The 21,876-nt window shown below is 40.6% G+C and overlaps 2 protein-coding genes across 2 annotated transcripts in view; both read right to left on the minus strand.

The window, feature by feature from the left end:
* Nucleotides 1-2,407, minus strand: part of LOC117039673 (mucin-5B-like) — a 45,607-nt gene extending 43,200 nt beyond the window's left edge. Inside the window, exons 1-2 of the mRNA XM_033137263.1 lie at nt 2,311-2,407; nt 283-538 (exon numbers count right to left, since the gene is read on the minus strand). Of these exons, the coding sequence (XP_032993154.1) occupies nt 283-538; nt 2,311-2,392 (338 nt within the window). The 5' untranslated portion in view covers nt 2,393-2,407. The remainder of the gene's footprint in view (nt 1-282; nt 539-2,310) is intronic.
* A 7,424-nt stretch (nt 2,408-9,831) lies between these two features.
* MUC2 (mucin 2, oligomeric mucus/gel-forming) overlaps nt 9,832-21,876 on the minus strand; it is a 66,429-nt gene continuing 54,384 nt past the window's right edge. The window contains exons 43-55 of the mRNA XM_033138417.1: nt 21,597-21,666; nt 20,463-20,563; nt 19,284-19,315; nt 18,801-18,981; nt 17,620-17,929; nt 17,535-17,542; nt 17,404-17,444; nt 16,414-16,536; nt 14,547-14,645; nt 12,986-13,114; nt 11,949-11,988; nt 11,150-11,288; nt 9,832-10,327 (exon numbers count right to left, since the gene is read on the minus strand). Of these exons, the coding sequence (XP_032994308.1) occupies nt 10,033-10,327; nt 11,150-11,288; nt 11,949-11,988; nt 12,986-13,114; nt 14,547-14,645; nt 16,414-16,536; nt 17,404-17,444; nt 17,535-17,542; nt 17,620-17,929; nt 18,801-18,981; nt 19,284-19,315; nt 20,463-20,563; nt 21,597-21,666 (1,568 nt within the window). The 3' untranslated portion in view covers nt 9,832-10,032. The remainder of the gene's footprint in view (nt 10,328-11,149; nt 11,289-11,948; nt 11,989-12,985; nt 13,115-14,546; nt 14,646-16,413; nt 16,537-17,403; nt 17,445-17,534; nt 17,543-17,619; nt 17,930-18,800; nt 18,982-19,283; nt 19,316-20,462; nt 20,564-21,596; nt 21,667-21,876) is intronic.

A 21,876-nucleotide genomic window follows, 5' to 3' on the forward strand; every position in this document is an offset into this window, starting at 1 on the left:
ACAGAGTGGCACTTGTGACCTCATGCTGATGCAGCCTGCTGGGCTGCCTGCATGTCAGAGACCAGCCATTGTGAGCTCATGTTGATGATTGCTGCCTGAAGAAGCATGCAAGCTCCTGATGTTGGTCCTGAGTTTAGGAAATCACCCTAATCTGGGGCCACCACTGTATAACATTTCTCAGCATTGGCTATCTGATTTCAGAGCCAAGAAAACACTGTTCCTGGTACACAAGAGCATTCATGAGAAAACAGAAGACTATCAAAAGATGTTGAGCCAACTCACATCTTCCCATCTACTGTGATGCCTGATTCTTTGACCTCCAGAAGCACTCCATCTATAGTGGCCGTGAAATAGATAGCAGTCCCCTTCTTGATGCTCCTCATTATCTGGATACTGAAGTCCTGGTGACTGTCTTTGCAGTGTGAAGCAAAAACATAACGGCAAGTTCCAGTGAAGTCAAATTTTGCATGGTCAAATGTCTGAAAGTGGAAATTACCCCAAGTAGAACATTCACTTGTGGTGACAGCAGGACGCTGAACTGCAGAGAAAATAAGGATGGAGGCAATGATAATATGCCCTGCAAACATTCATTTATATGGCCTGGCACCATAGTTACATATCTTTAGGTGTGAGGGGAAAACGTTCCTTTTTCATTATGCCTTTGACTTTTAATTATCCATAGCCTCTGTGAGGGGGTGGAATGTTTTAATCTAGTTTTTTTAAAAAAAACAACAACAGAACTGTCTTTAGATTTTTCTTTTACAGGTGGGTAGCCGTGTTGGTCCGCCATAGTCAAAACAAAATAAAATAAAAAATTCTTTCCAGTAGCACCTTAGAGACCAACTAAGTTTGTTCTTGGTATGAGCTTTCGTGTGCATGCACACTTCTTCAGATACACTGAAACGGAAGTCACCAGACCCTTAAATATAGTGAGGGAGTGGGGAGGGGTATTACTCAGAAGGGTGGTGGGAATGGGTGATCAGCTGATAGGTGTGGAAAACCTGTTGACGACTCTTAACGGCTGCAATTGGTCTTGCAGGGAAAGGCAAGTAGGTGCTACTGGAAAGAATTTTTATTTTGTTTAGATTTTTCTTTGTTTTCTTTTATCCTGGTTTTAATGTATCTGGTTGCTTGTTTTTACTGTAAGTTGCTTAAGAGTTGCTTAGGTTAAAAATGACCAATAAGTTTAATTAATTAAACAGAGTCTGAACTTTTTGAGGGAGAGGGTGAAATGAACAACATGGATCGTCAACACGGGCAAACATGTATGTCTCCATCATGCTTTTGAACATCTCTCTTCCTGGCTGAGTTGGGTCATTGGAAGCACAGAGCAATCTTGTGGGGCTCTTGTAAGATCTTCTCAGAAGCTGCACAACCCTGTTAAGTGAGGCTTTAGCAGGGGCGTCAAGAGGGGGTGGGTGGCATGCATGCAGGGCACCACCTTCCCATTTAGCCTCAGGCAGCGAAATGGGATGGGCTGTCCCTGGGTCAATAATAATTTGTTTTCAGTGGCACTTGGTTACAGTTGGGTGATCTAGTCCCATTGATTTCAATGAGACTTAAATGAGCCTAGCCTTCTCTCGATTAGACCCAAATTCTTCAGTATGAGGCTGCCCAACACAGCCAATGGGCATGCTTTGTGACATGCAAGAGAGGGTTGTATTTCAGTGAATTTTTCATATTTTAATAGACGGACTGCTTTTGGGTTATGGTCTTATTTGCCAACCTAGCAAGCAGCAGTGGGGGGGGGCACAGAGAGGACAGAGGACATGGCCTTGTAACATACTGATGTGACACTTGTAGGAAATACCAAGAAAGAAGGCTATCACAGTTCACATTGTTTCTTTCCTATTCAGTGAACTTTGCAGTATTATGAAATATCTTGGAATTTGGAGGGTTTTGTTAAAGATTTATTTTCTCCCCATAACACAGAATTCTAAATTATACTGAAGTGCCTGGGAGTCTCGATAGAAACAGGGGTCCCAGGAATTGTGACAGATAAACGACAATGGCTCTGTACTTTTTTAAGCACTTTGTGTAATATATATAAAGAGTTTGTTGCCAGCACTGAGTTTATAGATATATCAGCCCAACATTGACTTCTGATTTTAAGTCAGTATTAAATAAAGCTGACCTAAAGCTAACTATTTTTCATGAATATCTTAGTCTTCCTTTTTTCAACTGGCCATTCCATATGATATAATTTTATGTAATTAATGATATTGTATTTTGTTTATATTTCATTTGTTTACATGAAGATCAGATCAGACATATAACAATGGAATATAATTAGTAGCGGACTTTTCTTACCTATCTGCACCAAAGTTTTGCCCTCGCAGCAACTGCAGAGGAAGAAGAAAATCCATAACTGTACTCCCTTCTTCATTCCCATTATCCTATACAAAGTGGTAGGCTGAAAAATATCTGAAAAAAATCTTTCTTGAGTTCAGAGGCACATTTATATGGTACAATGTTTTTGGCATTAAAAAAGTGGAGCCATAAGATTTCCTCCTTGCTACCGTAATTCATGAGGACTGAAAGAGAGCGATTTTTTCCCTCTCAGATATAAAATGACAAAAGGCATTTGGTTCCTGGATTCCATAATCTCAAATTTAATCTTTGAATCTCAGGTTTATTCAAGCTTGGAACTGATCCAACTCTAGGCAGGTGCCAGGAAGCAATTTCCTCTCTATGAAAGGCTCCCCAGGCTCCCCGTCTCAGTGGGGTGGGTTCCTGTGGGCCTGGGATCTCATGAAATCTGCCTCTAGGTATTAGTGCATGCTCCCGATTTCCTGGGTCAAGTCGTTCAGTATTTTTACTCTGAGAGAAGGAAGTTCCCATGGTCATGGATGGACTTTTCTCTCTTCTATTAGTTTCACTTCTCCTGCTTCTCAGGTAGGAGAGGAAGGTGGCCAGCAAGTTACTTTTAAGCTATCTCCTTGGCCTTTGAAACTTTTCTCCTTCCAGACTAAAAATAGTGAGCCTCTTGACCCAACATACTGTGACTGTGGTAAAATTGCTTCAATGCACACCTTAGGTGATGCAGACCAGGGCAGTCCACAGAGCATTTGACAGTTGGTAAACTCCTTTTTACCCAGCTGGAAAGGATTTCTTAGCACCTGACCAGAAGTGGAAGAGTCCTGAACCTTAATAATCAAAACCTCTTGGGGCCTCTTTACACAGCCAGCAAGCACATAGCCAGTGGTGCCGGGGCTAGTCAGTGGAGCCCACGGCCCCCTCGTGTTTATGAAGCCTCCTAATATCAGTACTGCTTGATCATCTTATTCTTTGGCGATCACTCGTAGCCGAGTAAGATTGTCTTCTATAAATACAGTTTTGTTGTTGTTGTTGAAGTATTTTTATTACAGTTTTAACAATGAGTCCGTAAGTGACTGTGGAGGCCAATTCTGGATCCACGTGTCCTTCCACAGTGGGGACATTGGTTTCCGGGTGGGAGTTGATCAGTTTCCAGGTGGGAGTTGATCATAGCACATCCTTGATAACAGCTTTTTCCTTTTGCTTGTAGGACAACGGATTGAGCAAAGTTTATCTGGACTTACACATGCTCGGGCTATCTCCAAATGTTTGTGCAGTGCTTGACGCCTACATGCGAGAGCCTGCATCATTTACATATAATTACTGTGCTTTTCAGCTTAGGAACTGCAGTAATTATCACCATCACTGGAATTTCCTATAGTCAACAGCATCTGAATAGACACTATGACAGAGAACTATTACCAATGATGTTTCATAAATGTCTTTGCCCTGTAGACTGACTTGTCAAAATTTATGACTTTTCACCTCTGGCCTACAAACCAGTTAAGCTATAAATCCCATTTGTCACAGAGCTATGGTTTTTGGAACAACATTTTTCATGGATCATTTGTCACAGAGCAGTGTTTGGTTTCAGTTACTGCACAGCTTAAAAATTAACTGTATGATTTACCTCATGAAGGCGGTAAATTGGAGCTGATTCACCACACCTAAAAAACAGTATGAGTTATGAAGCTACTGCTTCTGTTACAAGAAGTCTGTGGCTGTTGGTTAACTTCTGATACATACATAAGGAAAGGAAACACAGCTCTCCAAGCACAGCAATAACAGCTTTAAAGCCTGCCACAATAATATCCACAGTGGGGTCATGGTTTCTCATATAGATTTTATCAGTGTTGTTGCAGCACAAGTCTGTATGCTATAGCCTGCTGATTGCAACCTCGAACATGCCACTAGGATAGCATCATCTGATGACATATACAGAGGTACTGTGTTGAAAATCCATTGGTTGTGTTATTAGACCTCCCTCCAGAGGGCTGTGCCATGACAGTAGTGTGAAGTGATCCAGGAACTGTGAACTTAAAGTCACTGGACACAGGACAGTAGTCAGGACTGAAGGGCAAACTAGGTGGTAGGAACACAGAGAAAACCAGAAGTCATGACAAAACAATAACCAATGATACAGAAACATGCCCCTCAAGCAAGGCTCAGTTTGAACAGGAAGCCCTTTATACACCTTTCCTCTGATAAGGATATGTCAACCTGGATGAGTGGAGTCAGTTCAGTACAGGAAGGTTCTTCAATGAGAACACTGCCGCCTGCAGTTCAGTGGTTCATCACATGAGGCCAGCAAATTCCAGCAACTCGTGTCACAAACTAGCACTTTCCTCAACTTCTGCTTTTTTAACCCCCTCCCAGATATCTCGGTATACCAGAGCTCTCTTGCTGCGATTGCTCAATATTCTGTAAGTGTGTATGAGTGTGTTCTGTGAAGTCTTAAGTGGGCCATTGTAAGATGATTAATAGGCCCTCTGCATGAGAATCTCCCCTTTGCCATTCATTGGGTTAAGAGCTCTGATGTCATAAATAGGCCACATCACCTTGGGGTAGGTAGTTTAATGTTACAAATCTAAATGGCTTTCAAACTGGAAATCCAGGGTTAACGTGTAATGCTTGTTAAATCTAAGAAGTATTGGCTATATCCCATGCTTTTAAATGATATTTTACTAGGAATTAAATATTCTGGTGAGTCAGGAAATGGAAAACAAAATTAAATGGGCAAAACAAAGGACCTTTGAATCTGGAAGTAAGGTAGGGAAATATTTGGCATGGCAATTAAGGAAAAGACAAAGTGAAATGACAATTATGAGTATTAAAGAGGGGGGGGGAAGTTGGACAAACCTGGAAGATATACAAAAATGTTTTGTTAAATTCTATAAGAAATTATATAAAGGTAGGAAATTAAATGAGGTTAACTTAGAGAATTATTTCAAGAATCATAAGATAAGCCAGATCAATGATGAGGAAAGAGAATTATTAAATAAACCAGTGTCTAAACAAGAAATATATACAGCCATAGCCAAATTGAAACTAGGGAAGTCCCCAGGTACAGATGGCCTGTCAAGCCAGCATTATAAATTATTCAAGGAGGAACCAGTAGGAGTGTACCAACAACTGGTGAATAAAATTATGGAGGAAGGAATATACCCCAAAACATGGCAGGAGGCATTTATAATTTTAATCCCAAAAGGGAAAGCAGAGAATGATCAAGTGGAAAATTTCAGACCAATCTCCCTGCTGAATGTAGATTATAAAATCTTCGCTGAAATATTAGCTAATAGATTAAAAGGGGTCTTGAATAGGATTATAGGACAAGACCAACAGGGATTCTTGCCAAAAAGGAAAATGTCCAGGAATATAAGAATCCTCTTAGATTTGTTTGAATATTTGGATTGGCACCCGAGTGAAAAGGCGGTATTCATCTTTTTAGACGCTGAGAAGGCATTTGACAATCTACTTTGGGGGTTTATGAAAAAAGCTCTGGAAAAAATAGGAGCAGTGGGGAAATTTCTGAAGGGAGTGAATGCAATCTATAGTAAACAAACAGCCAAATTAATTATAAATGGAGAAATAACAGAGGGATTTGAAATATCAAAAGGAACCCGACAAGGATGCCCGCTATCCCCTTTATTATTCATCTTATCGATAGAGTTCCTATTGAGAGAGATTAAGGAGGATGGAAATATTAAAGGAATAAGAGTAGGAAAAAATATTTATAAATATAAGGCCTTTGCAGATGATATTATCTTAATGTTAGAGGAACCAAGGGTATCAATAGATAATTTGAAAACTAAATTACAAGAGTATGGTGAATTGGCGGGATTTAAAGTAAATGGGAAGAAAACCAAAATACTTATTAAAAATATAAGGAAAAATGAATTGGAAAAACTTAAGTTAGATTTGGAATGGGAGATAGTTAATAAGATTAAATATTTGGGGATTTGGGTTACCCCAAGTAATATAAATTTGTTTGAAAACAATTATTCTAAATTATGGAAGGAAATTAAGGAAGAATTGGAAAGATGGAAGAGGTTAAATCTGACTTTATCAGGGAGAATAGCGGCATTAAAAATGGCTGTATTACCGAGAATCCTGTTTCTATTTCAAATGTTGCCAATTATGGTGAAAAAAGAAACATTTGAGTTGTGGAGAAGGGATTTTAGTAATTTCATTTGGATGGGGGGAAAGCCGAGAATCCAATATAAAGTGTTAATGGATGTAAAGGAAAGGGGCGGTTGGGGAGTTCCAAACCTTAAATTATATCATGCTGCCGCCTGTCTATGCTGGCTGAAAGACTGGATCCTATTAGAAGATCAAGAATTACTAGAAGTAGAAGGTTTTAGGAATGTAGGAGGATGGCATTCATATCTATTAGAGGAAAAGAAAGGAAATAGTAAGAATTTTAGAGATCATATATTTAAAAAATCATTATTTAATATTTGGGTGGAGTATAAAAATTTATTGGAGACCAAATTTCCGTGGTGGGCATCGCCAATAGAAATGACATCAATTAACAGCAGGAGTAAGGAAGGAAGATGGCTAACATACAGAGATTTGCTAATGAAAGAGAATGATCAATTTGTATTAAAACCATACCATCTAATTAAATGCCATTGTGATAGCTGGTTGCAATATTATCAAATTCAAAGTCTATTTCGGAAGCACAAGGAACTAGGAATTAGAGAAGAGAAGTCTAAATTACAAGAGTTATTGATTGAGAATTCTAATAAGATATTAGGAAAAATCTATAAATTTTTATTAGAATGGGATTTAAAAGAGGAAGAGGTTAAAAGTGTTTGGATAAAATGGGCACAGGATTTTGGAAGAACAATTTATAGAATCCAGTGGGATAGGTTGTGGAAGGTAAACATGAAATTCACTGCTTGCATGGGAATTAGAGAAAATATGATGAAGCTAGTATACAGGTGGCATCTGACACCAGAAAAACTAGCAAAAATCTATAAGAACAATTCGGATAAATGTTGGAAATGTCAGGAGAAGGTAGGTAGTTATTTCCACTGTTGGTGGAAATGTATTAAGGTTGCTAAATTCTGGAGCGAGGTGTATGACAAAATGAAAAAAATGTTGAAGGTGACGTTTGAGAAAAAGCCAGAAGCCTTCCTTTTAAGCTTGATCCCTGAGAATATCCCGGAAGATAGGAGAAATGTATTTCTATATGCATGCGCAGCGGCGAGGATGTTGATTGCTCAAAATTGGAAAGGGGAGAAGATCCCAACAATTGAGGATTGGCAGATTAAATTAGTAGAATATATGAATTTAGCAAAGATGACAGCAGCAATTAGAAATGTCCCAAAACAAAAAATCAAAAGTGAGTGGAAATATGTGGAGGATTACTTGATTAAAGAAGGCATGAAAACAGAATTGGTGATTTGTCTAGAATGAGACACATAAGGGAATATATAGATGGATAGTATATTATATGACAGATTGATGCATTTGCTAGATGGTGGTATTGTATTGTATGGTGAGGAAAAGTAAGAAATGTTACAACGTAGAGGGAAACGATATACAAATGACGGGGAGTCATTGTTTTTAATTTTTTTTCATTGTTTTTTCGTTTTTTTGGGGGGGGGTTATTGGTTATCTTTTTGTGATTGTGTTTGTATTGTATGATTTGCATTTTCTTTGTTGTATATTTGTGTGTTAATGTATTCTTTTAAAATATTTTGAAATAAAGATTATTTAAAAAAATAAATAAATGATATTTTACTAGTTGAAATCTTTGTCTTGTGTTGGACCCATTTATTAGAAAGCTCTTGGGCATGAGTAGACTGCACCTACTACTTATGGTATGTGATTATAACATTCATGATTATAACATAAGTTGCAAACGGCTAATTATTTTCTCTGCTGTCATACTGTGTCTCCACAAGTGAATTTGAAATGAGTTGATTTAAAGTGTTTTCTTAGATGGCTGCTGACACTGATAAACTTATTCATTGTTGCACCATGCTATGAGCATCTCAGATTTCAATTTTGTTATGTATACTTCTAGATAATTGAATTTTGCAGGCAATATTGAAAAAAATACATTCAAAGTACAATCCCATGCAAGTCCTTGTCTTTGTTTTTAAACTGAAACTCCACACCTTTTTTACATGTTTGGCCATAGAATGCCCTGTAGTGGTGAAAACCATGACTTGCAATATCACCAAAACCCTGTTTAAGAATGTGACTTCAACTATCCTTAACTTTCTTTTAAAATTTAAAAAAGAGGAAATGTAAAAATTCTAGATAGTTATGATGAAGAAAAATCTTCAATATAACTTTTGTTCAGGATGCCCCATGGCATACATGAGGTAAATAAATAACAACAGTAGAGAGCCAGTGTGGGGTAGTGGTTAAGAGCGGTAGACTTGTAATCTGGGGAACTGGGTTCGCATCTCCGCTCCTCCACATGCAGCTGCTGGGTGACCTTGGGCTAGTCGCACTTCTCTGAATTCTCTCAGCCCCACTCACCTCACAGAGTGTTTGTTGTGGGGGAGGAAGGGAAAGGAGACTCTTTTGGGTAGTGATAAAGTGGGATATCAAATCCAAACTCTTCTTCTTCTTCTTCTTCTTCTTCTAGTTTAATTGTCATTGATGTTCCACTTTTATTTCAAAAAAGCTATGCCTTACTATGGTTTTGTATGGACATTGAGTGGATCAGCTGATATTTTGGAACATATACATCCTATTTTTAAAATTAATTTCCAACCACAAAGGGAAAAGCTTGGAGGTTAGGAACCTTGGCTTGAAGAAGCTCCATAACTCCAGTCTGGCTCTTTTATCCTTGCAGGATGCTTTCAGTCAGCCTTTTGGGTTTTCTATGGGTTTCCTTATCCCTATGGTCATTTGTTCACATCATTGTTGTTTTTAAGTCAACAAATGATAATGTAATTAATGATTTTTTAAACATTGTTTTGACATTTCATTTATACTGAGATGAATGTATCTTATGACTTACGTTGAATAGCAGTCTGCAAGGTGAATGGCAGTATTTGGCTGAAACTGAACTGCAGCAGAATGGAAACAGAGCTGGCTGTGACAGAAATCACTGCCTTCTTATATCTCTAGTGATGAGAAACAAATCACAGGCAGACAGGCAGTTGGAAATGCAGGGCTGGATTGAGAGGGAAAGTTCTAGGGGAAAGCTAGTTATCATCAGCATATAGCTGCTACTGAACTCCATAAAAGTTTGATGAAGCCACCCAGGGACATTGAAAAGAATGAAAATACCAGGGAACTAAACCCATAGACCACAAATGGCGCATGGACAGGCCATTTGTTGTTTTGGAAAATGTATAGATTTTGCCATTTTCTCTTGGAACTCCTAAAGCAAAGCTCCTGCTCACAAAGGTTTAGGAAATCCAAGAGTGCAGGTATTTACCAACAAAACTGGATGCATAGACTTCAGTTTTTAAATGTGCTTTTAATTATTTAAAGCAGAAAAGAAAACGATTCAAAAGTCCCAAACATAAAACTTTGTTACACACAGAGGAAAATGACTTGCACTTTTTTGTTTTTTTGTTTAACACAAATAAATAAAGCGATCATAAGGGCAAACAGTCAAAGAGGGCACAGATTTAAGAGGTCTGTGGGAAGCAAGGGCAAGCACAGAATTATTTTTGAAAAATGAAACCATGGGTTGTCTCTGTATAACTTTTCTTTTCACTTGTAACCTGTTGATATAGCTCATTATATTCCCTTCCTTGTCTTCACCGAACCAATGGCCCTCCTGATACGAGCCACGGCATTCTGTTCATCTTCCTGGAAGTCTTCCCTGCTATTTTCTTCTGTGCTCTTCTGGGACTCGTTTGATGAGTGTGAACTGTTGCAATCAGTGTTGAGGCACTCGCAAGATTCCACCTGAAGGTACTTGTGTTTCTTGTTCCTCCCGTCCTGGCACAGCAGTGTTATCTCCTTTTGGGATACTTTTGACTCCCTGCAGCAAGTGCACTTGTGTTCCATGGAGTTGGCTTCAGCAGAGTATCTGTTTTAGTAGCACAAGAAGGTGAAAAAGAGTTACTCTGTGCCACAGATTGAAATTATGAGCAATTTTAGTGGCGGTTAATATTAGGAGAAACTCGTGTTTGCTCAACTCATTTGCTAAATGACAAGATTCTGGTATTTTCACATAATATTGAATCAAGGATGATACACTTTAAATAATGTGCTGTTTCTAATTATACCACCATAGCTAGTTGGTTGTTCTGGGTTTTGTTTTTTTAAGATGGAGGACCAAAGTACCAGACCCTCCAAGTGTCCCTATTTTCCAGGGACACCCCTGATTTAGAGAAGCCATCCCAGTTTCTTATTTGATCCCAGAATGTCCCACTTTTCCCTAGGATGCCCCTATTTTCATTGGATAAACGTTGGAGGGTATGAAGTATTGAAGTCAAATTGGCTCTCACAGTAGAAAATAAGTTTTGATGTTGGTACAGCATAGCAGCTAAAAGACTGGGGTTGCAGTCCTATATGTATTTACCAATTACAGATGGAGGAGAAATTTGATTCACTGTGCATTTTAAAGCCAAATTCACACTTTGTGGAACAACATGTGAACCAAAACATAGCTACTCTTCAAAATACGAATTGATCTGTTTGTATTTGTGCGTGCATAAAAGTGAAGATATTAATGAAAACATACAGAAATGCATTATGTTAGGAAAAATTACTTGCAAAAAAAACACATTAGTAAATTTGATTACATTACTAAATTTGAATAATTAAGCTCAGAAAATATTGGGATTGCTTTTTATACAAATGGGTATAAATGCATTGCAGGATCTTATTGTAATTTGGCTTTACATACATTGAGTAAGTTCCACAATGTCCTTCACACTGGGCCACAGTGACTGTGTCTGCTGAACGGCAACCATCATGAACGATATAGTCCTTTGTTTCAGAGAGAGAGCATGGTGGCATTGGTGCTGGGTTATCTTTGGGGTTGCCTGCAGGATAAAATGTTTTAAAAGACCTTTATTCAAATGTTTTCAGGAACATCAAGCTTTTTTGCTCATCTGGACTGAGTCATGAGTAGCACCAAATTACTTGCATGCCATAGTATGTAGCTATTCAAGAAATGTAAAAGTTCAGCCAATCTTTAGCCCTAAATGCATTTTGGTAACACAACTGACACAAAAGTCCTTTATATGTTTACTCAGAAGTAAGTCCCATTGATTTGAATGGGGTTTATGCCCAGGAAAGTGCAGCCTTGCAAGAGTGCAGCCTGAATGGCTCCTAGCCATGTAGGAGAGGAGGCTAGGGAAAGATGTACTAAGTATCCCCACACCATGTGCTAGTTTTAAGGTTGGAATCGCCTGCAGGGCAAAAGTACCACATTTCAAGAGAGCCCAGATATAAAGCTGAGCATCTAAACCAAAGCAAGATACTAAGAGTGCAGTTACAGTAAAAATATGCAAACCCACTTCTTTGAATATACTGTAGTTTGCAAATCAAAGTAATTGGCCCATTTTATTTTTTGTTTGGGTGATACTCAACTAAGTGATACTCAGAGATGACTCGTGGTTGTACTCAGAGTATGATAAACACTGTGCTTATTTATTTATCACATAGAGAGATGGCATAGATATATAATTTATGATACTTACAAGTTTTACAGCAGCCACTGGGCAAATACGCAATGGTGCCCTAAGAAGAAAAATGTAATATTAAATTGCATATCCAACTAGAACAGCACAAAAACCCCAACCTTACAATGAAGTGATTATGGGATAAAGCCCATAATCTTGTTTCATAAGTCAAGAACCAGTGGGGTGAGACCTTTGGTTTAGCATTCTACAGGTATGTGTGTTGAATAGTTTCTTTTTGTTCCCTTTAAACTTTTTTTTTAACCTTTAATCTTTAACAGTAGGAACTGTTGACCAAAAAAATTCCTTAAGAAAGCGATTTATGCATATAATTGAAGATATACCAGATATTTTCTTTATACTGCGTCAAATTCAGACTAAGAATGTAGCTGCACCTATATTAGTCATGACTCTGATTTCCATGAGAGCTAAGTGCAACTAACTTGGTCTGGATCCAATTCACGGGGAGTAGAACATATTTAATGCAGTTAGTAGCTCTGGCATTTAAGGCTCTGGCATTTAAGGTCTAAAACCACAGAGCCTCGGGCTTGCCGATCAGAAGGTTGGCAGTTCAAATCCCCGCGGCAGGGTGAGCTCCCGTTGCTCGGTCCCTGCTCCTGCCAACCTAGCAGTTGGAAAGCACGTCAAAGTGCAAGTAGATAAATAGGTACTGCTCCAGTGGACAGGTAAACGGTGTTTCCGTGCGCTGCTCTGGTTCGCCAGAAGTGGCTTAGTCATGCTGGCCACATGACCCGGAAGCTGTACGCCGGCTCCCTCAGCCTATAGAGCGAGATGAGCGCCGCAACCCCAGAGTCGTTCACGACTGGACCTAATGGTCAGATGTCCCTTTACCTTTCCCTTTTACTGCATTTATAATGACACTACCAACCATGCAGGATCTTTTCTTTCTTTCACAGCCATCACTTTAAAGTGACAGATAAGCCGAGAATTCAACACAAAATCCAACTGTAACAGCTCTTGCTCATAGGGTGTGCTAATCAAATTACAGGTAAAGGAGCTTTCAGAAGATGGAATGTGCATATTCAATATTTACTCACAGGCTGACAGGTCTGCTCGTTAAATGGTGGACAGCTTATTGAAGAGGTGGAGGAGACCAGCTGCCTATTTATGTTCACACAGCTGTAAACAGTGCAGTTGTCGTGTGGAGCACTCCGTTGCTCACCAGGCTATTCAAGATAAGGAAACAATTAAATACTGGCAAAACATATTCCTGTTTTCTAAATGAGTATTTTCTTATGAATAGCAGAGCAGCCAATATGGTAGAAGGGCCCATAAGGAAGGTTAAAATATTGGGGTTGGAGGGAGCTTGCAGTAGAAAGATAAGACTCTTTACCCAAGAATAGTCTCCGTCAGGACTGAGGCCAGTTTTGTGGGAATGTAGGAACAGAAAAGAAGTATGTGAGGGAGTGATATTAAGGATGGAGTTGCAACTAAATAGGCAGCGAACCATAATCACTCCCTAGTAACTAAGCAAGGAAGCTTTTGTAAACTGTCAGCATCAGATAACTGAGAATAGGGAGCTAAGGGAAAGAGAGAAATTTGAAAAGTGCAAATGGGAGGGTAATGTTTTTGTTTTAACTACTAAAACCACATTTGTTTCATTTTATCTGCTTTTGACTGCTTTTGCTTCACTTGCCTATTTATTAATTTTTCACAAAAAAACTTTACAAATTTTAACATAAACCGTAAGTTAAGTTATCCATTGACTTCCCGTCCTCAGCTTCCATGCTGCATAATTCGCCTATACTATTCAATACATCCATTTTGACCTATCCATCCTAATAATTCACACTGTTGCTCATATTTCAAGTCCTGCTCACATATTCCTCTCACTATAGTAGTTCTTTAAATGCTCAATAAAAAGTCTCTAATTCTTAAGGAAGTTTTTGTCATTTTGATCTCTATTGTTTGCTGTTAATCTTGCCAGTTCCATGGACTCCATCATTTCCAAAAGTCAATCTTTTTTTGAATTTTAATTTTATTTGTTTTTATTTTCCTGTTGCTCTCAGTGAAGACAAACCTGAACTTTCACTGCCTGTAGCCTGATGCTTTCCATCCAAATGGCATGAAATTTGCAGAATTTTTACTACCCTCTTGGGGTGGTTGCTCTGCCAAATTTCAGTTTGGACAAAGGATATCCATTGCAGAGGCAGTTAAGAAAGAGGTAGCAATTAACTCCCTGCAACTTTGGATGGTGACCTCCTTTTGTTTTTGCCTGCCTGTAACTTTGCTGTCACACAGCCACTAACATTTGCCAGCAGCATACTGCTCCCTCAAAGGCACCATCCCTGCCGTTGTTCATGCTCATTTGACACGTCAAATTTGAAAATAAAAATGAATGTACCCACAAAACAAATATAAAATAAATGGAAATGCATTTGATTCTTTTTTCTTTTTTTTTTAAGACTAATGCACATCACTAGGATCTCACACAGATACTTGGGTGCCATAAGGGTATGTGGGTTTTATTTATAGATTTCGTCATATGCAGCCATTCTCTTTCTCTGAATGCTAGTTGCTTTTTCTCCTGCATCAGAAGTTCAGAATTACAAGAGAATCATTACTGTTTGAGGACTCTTTAAAACATAAAACACTTACTCTTAAGATTAAAACATCGTTCTCAGGTGTTCGAATAACACAGCTTGTCTGCACACACGTCCCACAACATTCACCTTCTGGATGAAAAAGAGTATATCCCTAGGGAGAAAGAGGTGCACAATTATGATATGGGATCTACAACAAAACTTTGCCATGTGTGGTGTTCCTGCTCAGGTTTCTTAGTCAACCAGCCAACTATATCACTCTTGCATACTCCATCCTATCCTCCCACCACAAAAAAATCCAATGCCCCACCTACAGATATATAAAATCCAGCCTATAGATCTACAAAATGACAACATTTATGGGCCAGTTCAGATAATGACAACTGCTACGGATCCTACATGTGCTGGCGTATATAACCACTTTGAGATGAATAATGGAAGATCAAGGTTTCAAACCACGAAAAGGCTCCCTGCTCCAGAAATTCAGCTTCAGCACATGGAAGAATGTGGGAGCGGTGATGGTGATGTGAGTGTGGGGTTGGGGCCAGAGACGGCACACCTCTGTTCTCTCTCTCTCTCTCTCTCTCTCCCCCACACACCTCTCACATGATGGAGGGCAAATACCTGGGAAGGGCTACCACTTTTTCGAAATGTTTTTTTTTATTGAAACTTTTCAGCATAGAAAGCAAAAGAAACAGATAATCTGAATGAAAATGAAAAAAGGGAAATAAATTTAAGGGGGGGAGAGAAAGAGAGGAAAAAGAAAAAGAATACAAAAGAAATACGAAGCCCTCTGCCAGAGGTAGATCTTAACCCTTGCCTCACACAAAAGGAAAGGCTATCCCTGAACATGTGAACTCATACCAACTTCAACAGGTACAAAGAAGTTGTACAAAGAAGTTGTATAAAAGAAGCATGAGTCATCCTGATCAGACCCACTTCACTTAAGGACACCATTGTTCCATAAACCTTTATATTTATATTTATTTATTTTAAAATGTATATGCTGCTTTTCACCATGTAGTCTCAAGTTGGCTTACAACAATGAAACATTATGTGTGTGTGTGTGTGTGTGTATATATATATATATATATGTATATATATATAATTTAAAACATGCAATGGACCTAAAGGCAGCCTCGCATAGAGCGTCTTACAATAATTCAATCTTGGGATTTACCAACGCACGGACTACAGTGAGTAAGTTATACCTATCCAGTTGCATACCAGCAGAAGTTTGATAAAAGGCACTCCTAGCCATACAGGCCACCCGAGTGACAATGATCGTTCAAGGAATGCCCCTTAATTATGTATCTGCTTCTTCAGAGGGAGTGTAAGCCCATCCAGGACAGGCAACTGGTCTATCTCCTGGATCTGAGAACCACCCCACACACAAGACCTCTGTCTTCCCAGGGCTGACCCTCATCCAGTCTACCACTGCATCCAGGTACTTGGTTCCGGTCTTTCACAGCCTCTCCTGAATAAAATATAATGGAGAACTAGAGCTGGATATCCTCAGCACCCTGAGGACACCCTGCCACAAAACTCCCAATGACCACTTCTAATGGTTTCAAATAGATATTAAATAGCACCGAGGGCCAAATAGTGCTCTGTGGGACTGTCATGGGTTCAAGGAGCAGTCTCCCTGTGCCACTTTCTGATACAAACCTGCAAATAGGAATGGAAACACTGTAAAACAGTGCCCCCACAGACGTGATCCAGCAGGATAACATGGTCAATGGTGAGAGATCAAGCAAGAGCAGCAGGGTTGCACTCCCCCATCTCTTTCCTATCAGGGCAACCAAGGCTGATTCAGTCCCAAGCCCAGGTCTGAAACTAGACTGTGAACTACCTGTAGATCTAGGTAATAATAATCATAGCAACTGGTTTTTGGTTTTGTTCTTAAAGTGGATGGTGCTTACTGGGTCACACGTCACTGTGCATGGGACGTAGCTGCAACTGATCAAATTCAGCGAAGTACTGTTGTCTTTTTCCTTTGTGCAGACACATTTCTGGCACTTATCTCCTAAGATCTGAGAGCCAGGCTGGAATAGGGAAGCAAGAGATAAACTATAAGCAAAACAAAGCACGAAACAGACCTGTTTATATTACTTTAGTACAAAATGACTACCAAAATAATAATAATAATAATAATGAAATAATATGAGAATGGTCCAGTGGCAGTAGTCGCTTTAGATTTTCAAGCCTCATTTTAATTTGTTTCATACCTCTTGCTAATTTCCTCTTGAATATCTATCCTTGCTCAATTCACACTCTTGTTCATTTGATCGTTACCAGTAAAGTGCGGGGGTGAGGGTGGGTGTGGATCAGGAGCACTGACCTTCCAGTGGTGGAGGCACTTTGTTCTCCCGGATGCAGATGGGGGAGTGAGAGAAAGTGCCAGGGGTAGCTCTGGGTGTTGCAGTATCCGTGTTCCACAGGTATGTGGGCATATGAAGCACCACTGCTGCCAACCTGGAGTCCCACTCCAATCTCACCAGTCCCTCATCTTGCCCTGCTCTGTGAACAGCACTGCTGCCAGTGGAAGGCCACTTCTGCTGCTCCTCCCACTTCATACACTGCTACTGATCATTTCACAGAGTATAATCCTATGCTACTCTGTCTACTCAGAAGAAAGTCCCGCTCTGTTCAATGGGGCTAGTTCCTAGTAACTGCAGCCTGAAGCAGCCATATTTTCCCATGAGCAAACCCTGTTGAACTCAAGTCTGACTTACTCTTGAGTAGATGTATATAGGAATGTGTTATTAAGTGTTTTGGAATGGTGCCCTTTCTTTAGAATGCTGAGCTCAGTAATAAAAGTGGATGTGCCACTGGGCTCAAAAAATAGATAAATAGACAAATCACTTCATGAAACTTCTGTTAGAAGAGGAGGGAAGAAAAGGAAATCTTACCGTGTATTCATTACCGTTAGCCACACAAACATCTTTGGGATCTACAAAAAAGATTTTAAAACATTAAAAATATGCTATATGAAACCACTGGATATTTTAAAAATTGTCCCCAGTGTTATATAGCTCCCCACCATGCTTCCTTCATCAGCAGGGATGGCAAGCAGGTGGTTCTCCAGATGTTGTAGGACTACAACTCCCATCAGCCCAAGCCAGCACAGCCAGTGGTCAGGGATGGTAGGAGCCATGGTCTCACAACCTCTGGAGGGCACCAGGTTGGCTACTGCTTCATTAGACCGTAAGCTAAGGATACAACTGGGAAGTAAATTCCACTGACAACAGCCAGATTCACTTCTAAGCATGCTTAGGACCAGAATGTGATATGTCATGCTTATCCTTTCAAAATTTGTTAAAACAGACTTACCACATCGGTAAACAGGACAGCAGTAGCCTGCAGGAGTTTCAGAAACTAACGCAAACCCTGGCTGACATTCGTGAGGCTCTGTTGTGCAGTCAGTGGCATTGCATACTGTAAAGAAGAAAGGGCAAAATGATATTGCAGAAACATGGGGAAATTCCTTAAATTGGGTTCAACCAGGAGTACTGAACAGTGAATTAACCGGGCATCTTGCAAATTAATATTGAACAGTGAAGTAACCATGCATTGTGCAACAGGAGTTCTCCCATAGTTGGGGAAACTGTAATTGAAAGTATTTTTCCAGTTCTTAATTCTCTGACTGGTGGGGCAAATCCACCACTCCCATTGCTGTGCCTTCACTTGTACTGAGCTCCCTGCTGCTTCACCCCTTCTCCCCCTTGTAAGGAGTAGTAACCACTAGGCATTGCAAAGCCAGGTGAGCAACGCTGCCCTGCCCTGCCCACACCACCAACTGCTACTGCTGGAACATGCTTGTTGGCTATTTTTTTTTCCAAAAAACAAAATAGCATAACAACAACTAATCACTGAAACAGATCAATGACATTCTGTTTACCTGAACTTACAGGGACTTTCTAGTCTGTTGTATCTCTGCTGTCTGAAAATTGCTAGCACTGGGAAGTGAACTTATAGCCCTATACACATCATGGGCTGTATTAAACCTTTTGTGCTAAGGCAATGATTAGCATTAGGGGATTTCGCCTATCTCCTCTCCCTGTGCATGTCCCATATCATCCCCAAAGCTGTTCCAAAAACCTAGCAGAAGCTCCAGAGCAAATTTAGGGGGCACACAAGGGACAGGAAGGGGGTGAACACTCTGGTGCACAAGGAAGAAGCCTTGCACTGATGGAACGTTCACCTTGGCACTATGCTGAATGCAACCTCATGTATTTGCTCTACCATTGACCAATGGTTGCTCCAAAGCGGGTATTTGAATTGCTAAGGGCTACCAAGATGGACTTACCACAAGTGGTTTTAGAGCAGCATTTGTTATCAGGGTTGACTTCAGTGATCGTGTAGAATCCCTCTCCTTCACAGCTGACATCATCATCATCTGATGGACATTTGAGGGGCTCACAGGTAATACCGCTGCCTCCTTCCAGGCAACTGCATTTCTTGCAGTCAAACTCAAACTGCTCCCCAAACTATCATTCAGGAAAGGTAAAACACATTAAGTTTGTGAACGCCTACAGGGTACAAACTGTAATAAAAAATTTCTATCCATGAGGTTTGTGGAATGTCTGCTTTGACTTCTTCTGGGCAGCACCCTCTGGGTGAATGCCTTCTCCTGACAGAAGCAGTGGGGAACCTTCAATTGTGCACCTAATTACACCCACCATGAGGCCATTGCACTTCCTTTCCTCAAAGTAAAGCAAACTTACAAATGAATACTTACAATTCAGCAAAAAAAAAAAAGGAACACAAAACAAACAGACTTGCATCTTACCTTCCTTGGTATATTATCTGGCCCAACACATCCTGTAAGCAGAATAAAGAAAACATCCATTACTAATAAATTCATTAGGCCAGAGGTTTTCAACCTTTTTGAGACTATGGCTCCCTTGACCAACTACATTCTTCCTGTGGCACCCCTGTGGGACTCAGGAGCCCAGTTATGTCACCCTTTGCCTGCAGAGCTGGCAGCCCCTCACCCCTTTTCGAGCCCCCCCCCCCTTGTGGAGTGTTCCCTCAGCCTCCTCTCCTCTCCCCTCTCCTTGAGAGTCCTCCGGGCAGCCGCTGCCACCACCCTTGGTCTCTGAGCTACCCCCACCCCCCACCCCCAAGAGAGGTGTCTCCTCACACTACCCCACAGGGGCCTGGGAAGATCATGCCCCCCAGCCTTAGTGTCCCAACAGAGACTGGCCAAAGTTGAATGTGAGGTCAACACCTTACCTTGGGAGGCAGCAGCAGGCACTGCTGGGCCTGCTTGGCAGAAAGGCTCCCCTTCAGCACTGGGAACTCAGCTCCCAGGCAGGCCTTGCACACAGCAAGCAAAAGAAAAGCCAAGTACAGTGCCTGCTTGCCTGCCTGCCTGCCTGCCTGCCCAGCCTCCCACTTGTCTGTCCATTCCCAACAGCAAGGGCTGGTGGACTGGCTGGCTGGGCTCCCTCGCCCACTTGCTTGCTTACTCTGAGGCTACCCCATGACGCAGCACCTGATAGCCAGTTATCAGGCAGAACAACACAACGGTGGAGGGAAGGAGGAATATGTGGTCAAAGAACTGCCAAATCCTTAGCCCTGCTGTTTTTCTGCCAGCCAGGGCAGAAGAAGTGGTCGGGGCATGGGGGTGGGGAGTCTGGAGGGAAACGAAATGCACCAGATATATGGATGGTGTGCTTTCCTTTCCAAGCCTATTGGGAAAGGGGGAGAGTTTTGGATCCACCCCCATCACACCCCTGACATGCCCATTTCCCCCTCCTACCCCAATCAGCAAAAAGGGACACCTGTAGAGGTTTCTTCAGCTGCAGTGAAGAGGCTCAGACCTCCTGCTCCACCCATGGATTTTACTCTCCACCCACAAAAAAGGAGATCTAGAAAATCCTATAGCCCACGCAATACCCTTCCAAGGGTCATAGACTTGTAGCCTAAATTGCTGGGGGGAAGAAGAATCAGAATGAAAACTTACCACAGGTTTTCACACAAACATCCACACCAGCATCATAAAGTGTTGTCCCTTCAGGGCAGAAGCAGCCTTCAATTTGTTGGGTTTGGTTGACTCCTATTAAGCTACAATAGATTAACAGTTCAGAAAGTCAGCATTCTTCTCATACAGCATAACAGAAATTTATAGTTTAAGCCAATGACATTTCAAATGATAACTCTATGACATATCTATCTATATCCCTTTATCTGCAGATATACAGAAGAAGCCACAACATTCTGACGTATAAGTGGAGAAAACTTGGGTGATGTTATGGATTATTGTGTCAATATTGTACTGCATTCTAGAGACCACATGTGGATGTCATATATTTATTTGTGTTGTGTGATGGAAACAACAATATTTATAGGGGTCTGTGCGAGGACAACAGGTTGGGCTCAGGGGAAGTAGGCAGAGAATTCCAGTGTCTTTCAGGTAACAAAAAATCATACATAATCCAGCCAGTAAACTTTGTGCAGTTACTACAGCTCAGATTAACTCAGGTAAGGACAGAGCTGCATGCCTTGCACCGTCTCTTATGCATGAAATAATATATAGCAACAAAATACCATGGTTAATGGGTACATGAACACAATGCATCCCAAGAGAGGTCCTTTGCACATTGATCTGAGAGTCACCAAATGCTGAGTAAATGTGTTGTGAAGAACTGGTTAGCGTTCACCCACATCCAAATGCAGACTGTATTCTCATACAGTGAAATAATATTTGAACAGACCTAATTCATGTGATCCTCCTACTGAAACAGAGAGTGAAATATTACACAAAATGGAGTAGGGTTGTAGAACTGTATGCATATTGCAGCACCTACATCACATGTATGGCATATATGGCTTGGGTGCTCAGTCTATCACCACACCCTTGCCAAGTGAATGTGTGAACCACACATTGATTGGCATGTACTATGAGTGTGGAATTTCTAGGCCAGACAGTGATGTTTGGGGCATTTAAGGTGTTGTGGACTACGAAACCAAGGATAGGAACTCTACTTCATCATATACAATACACATAGATCATACTAAGCAACAGTACCAAAGAGCTCGTCACATCAGTTCATGCAGACAGACGGTACTGAGATTGGGCTGGTAGGAAAGTAATTACCCTGATTTGCAAGTCTCCTCTTGAGAAGGACCACATGCTTTGTAAACTTTGTTAGATGGGCAGCTGACACCTATAATTTTTTTTTTAAAAAAGGAAAAATTAATGAAGCAGAAGGATCAGCAATATTAACCATGATTTTTTTTCCTGAAAGATAATAGCCTATTTCAACTGTAGGCATTTCTAAACCAAGAAAGAAAAAAAAGCAGGGTATGGGCTCTCCCAACAAACAAAGCAGGAAACCACTGAGTGAGGAACACAGAAGGTGGGATAAACTGATGGG

The sequence above is a fragment of the Lacerta agilis genome, chromosome 1, assembly GCF_009819535.1.
Source record: "Lacerta agilis isolate rLacAgi1 chromosome 1, rLacAgi1.pri, whole genome shotgun sequence".
Taxonomy (NCBI): domain Eukaryota; kingdom Metazoa; phylum Chordata; class Lepidosauria; order Squamata; family Lacertidae; genus Lacerta; species Lacerta agilis.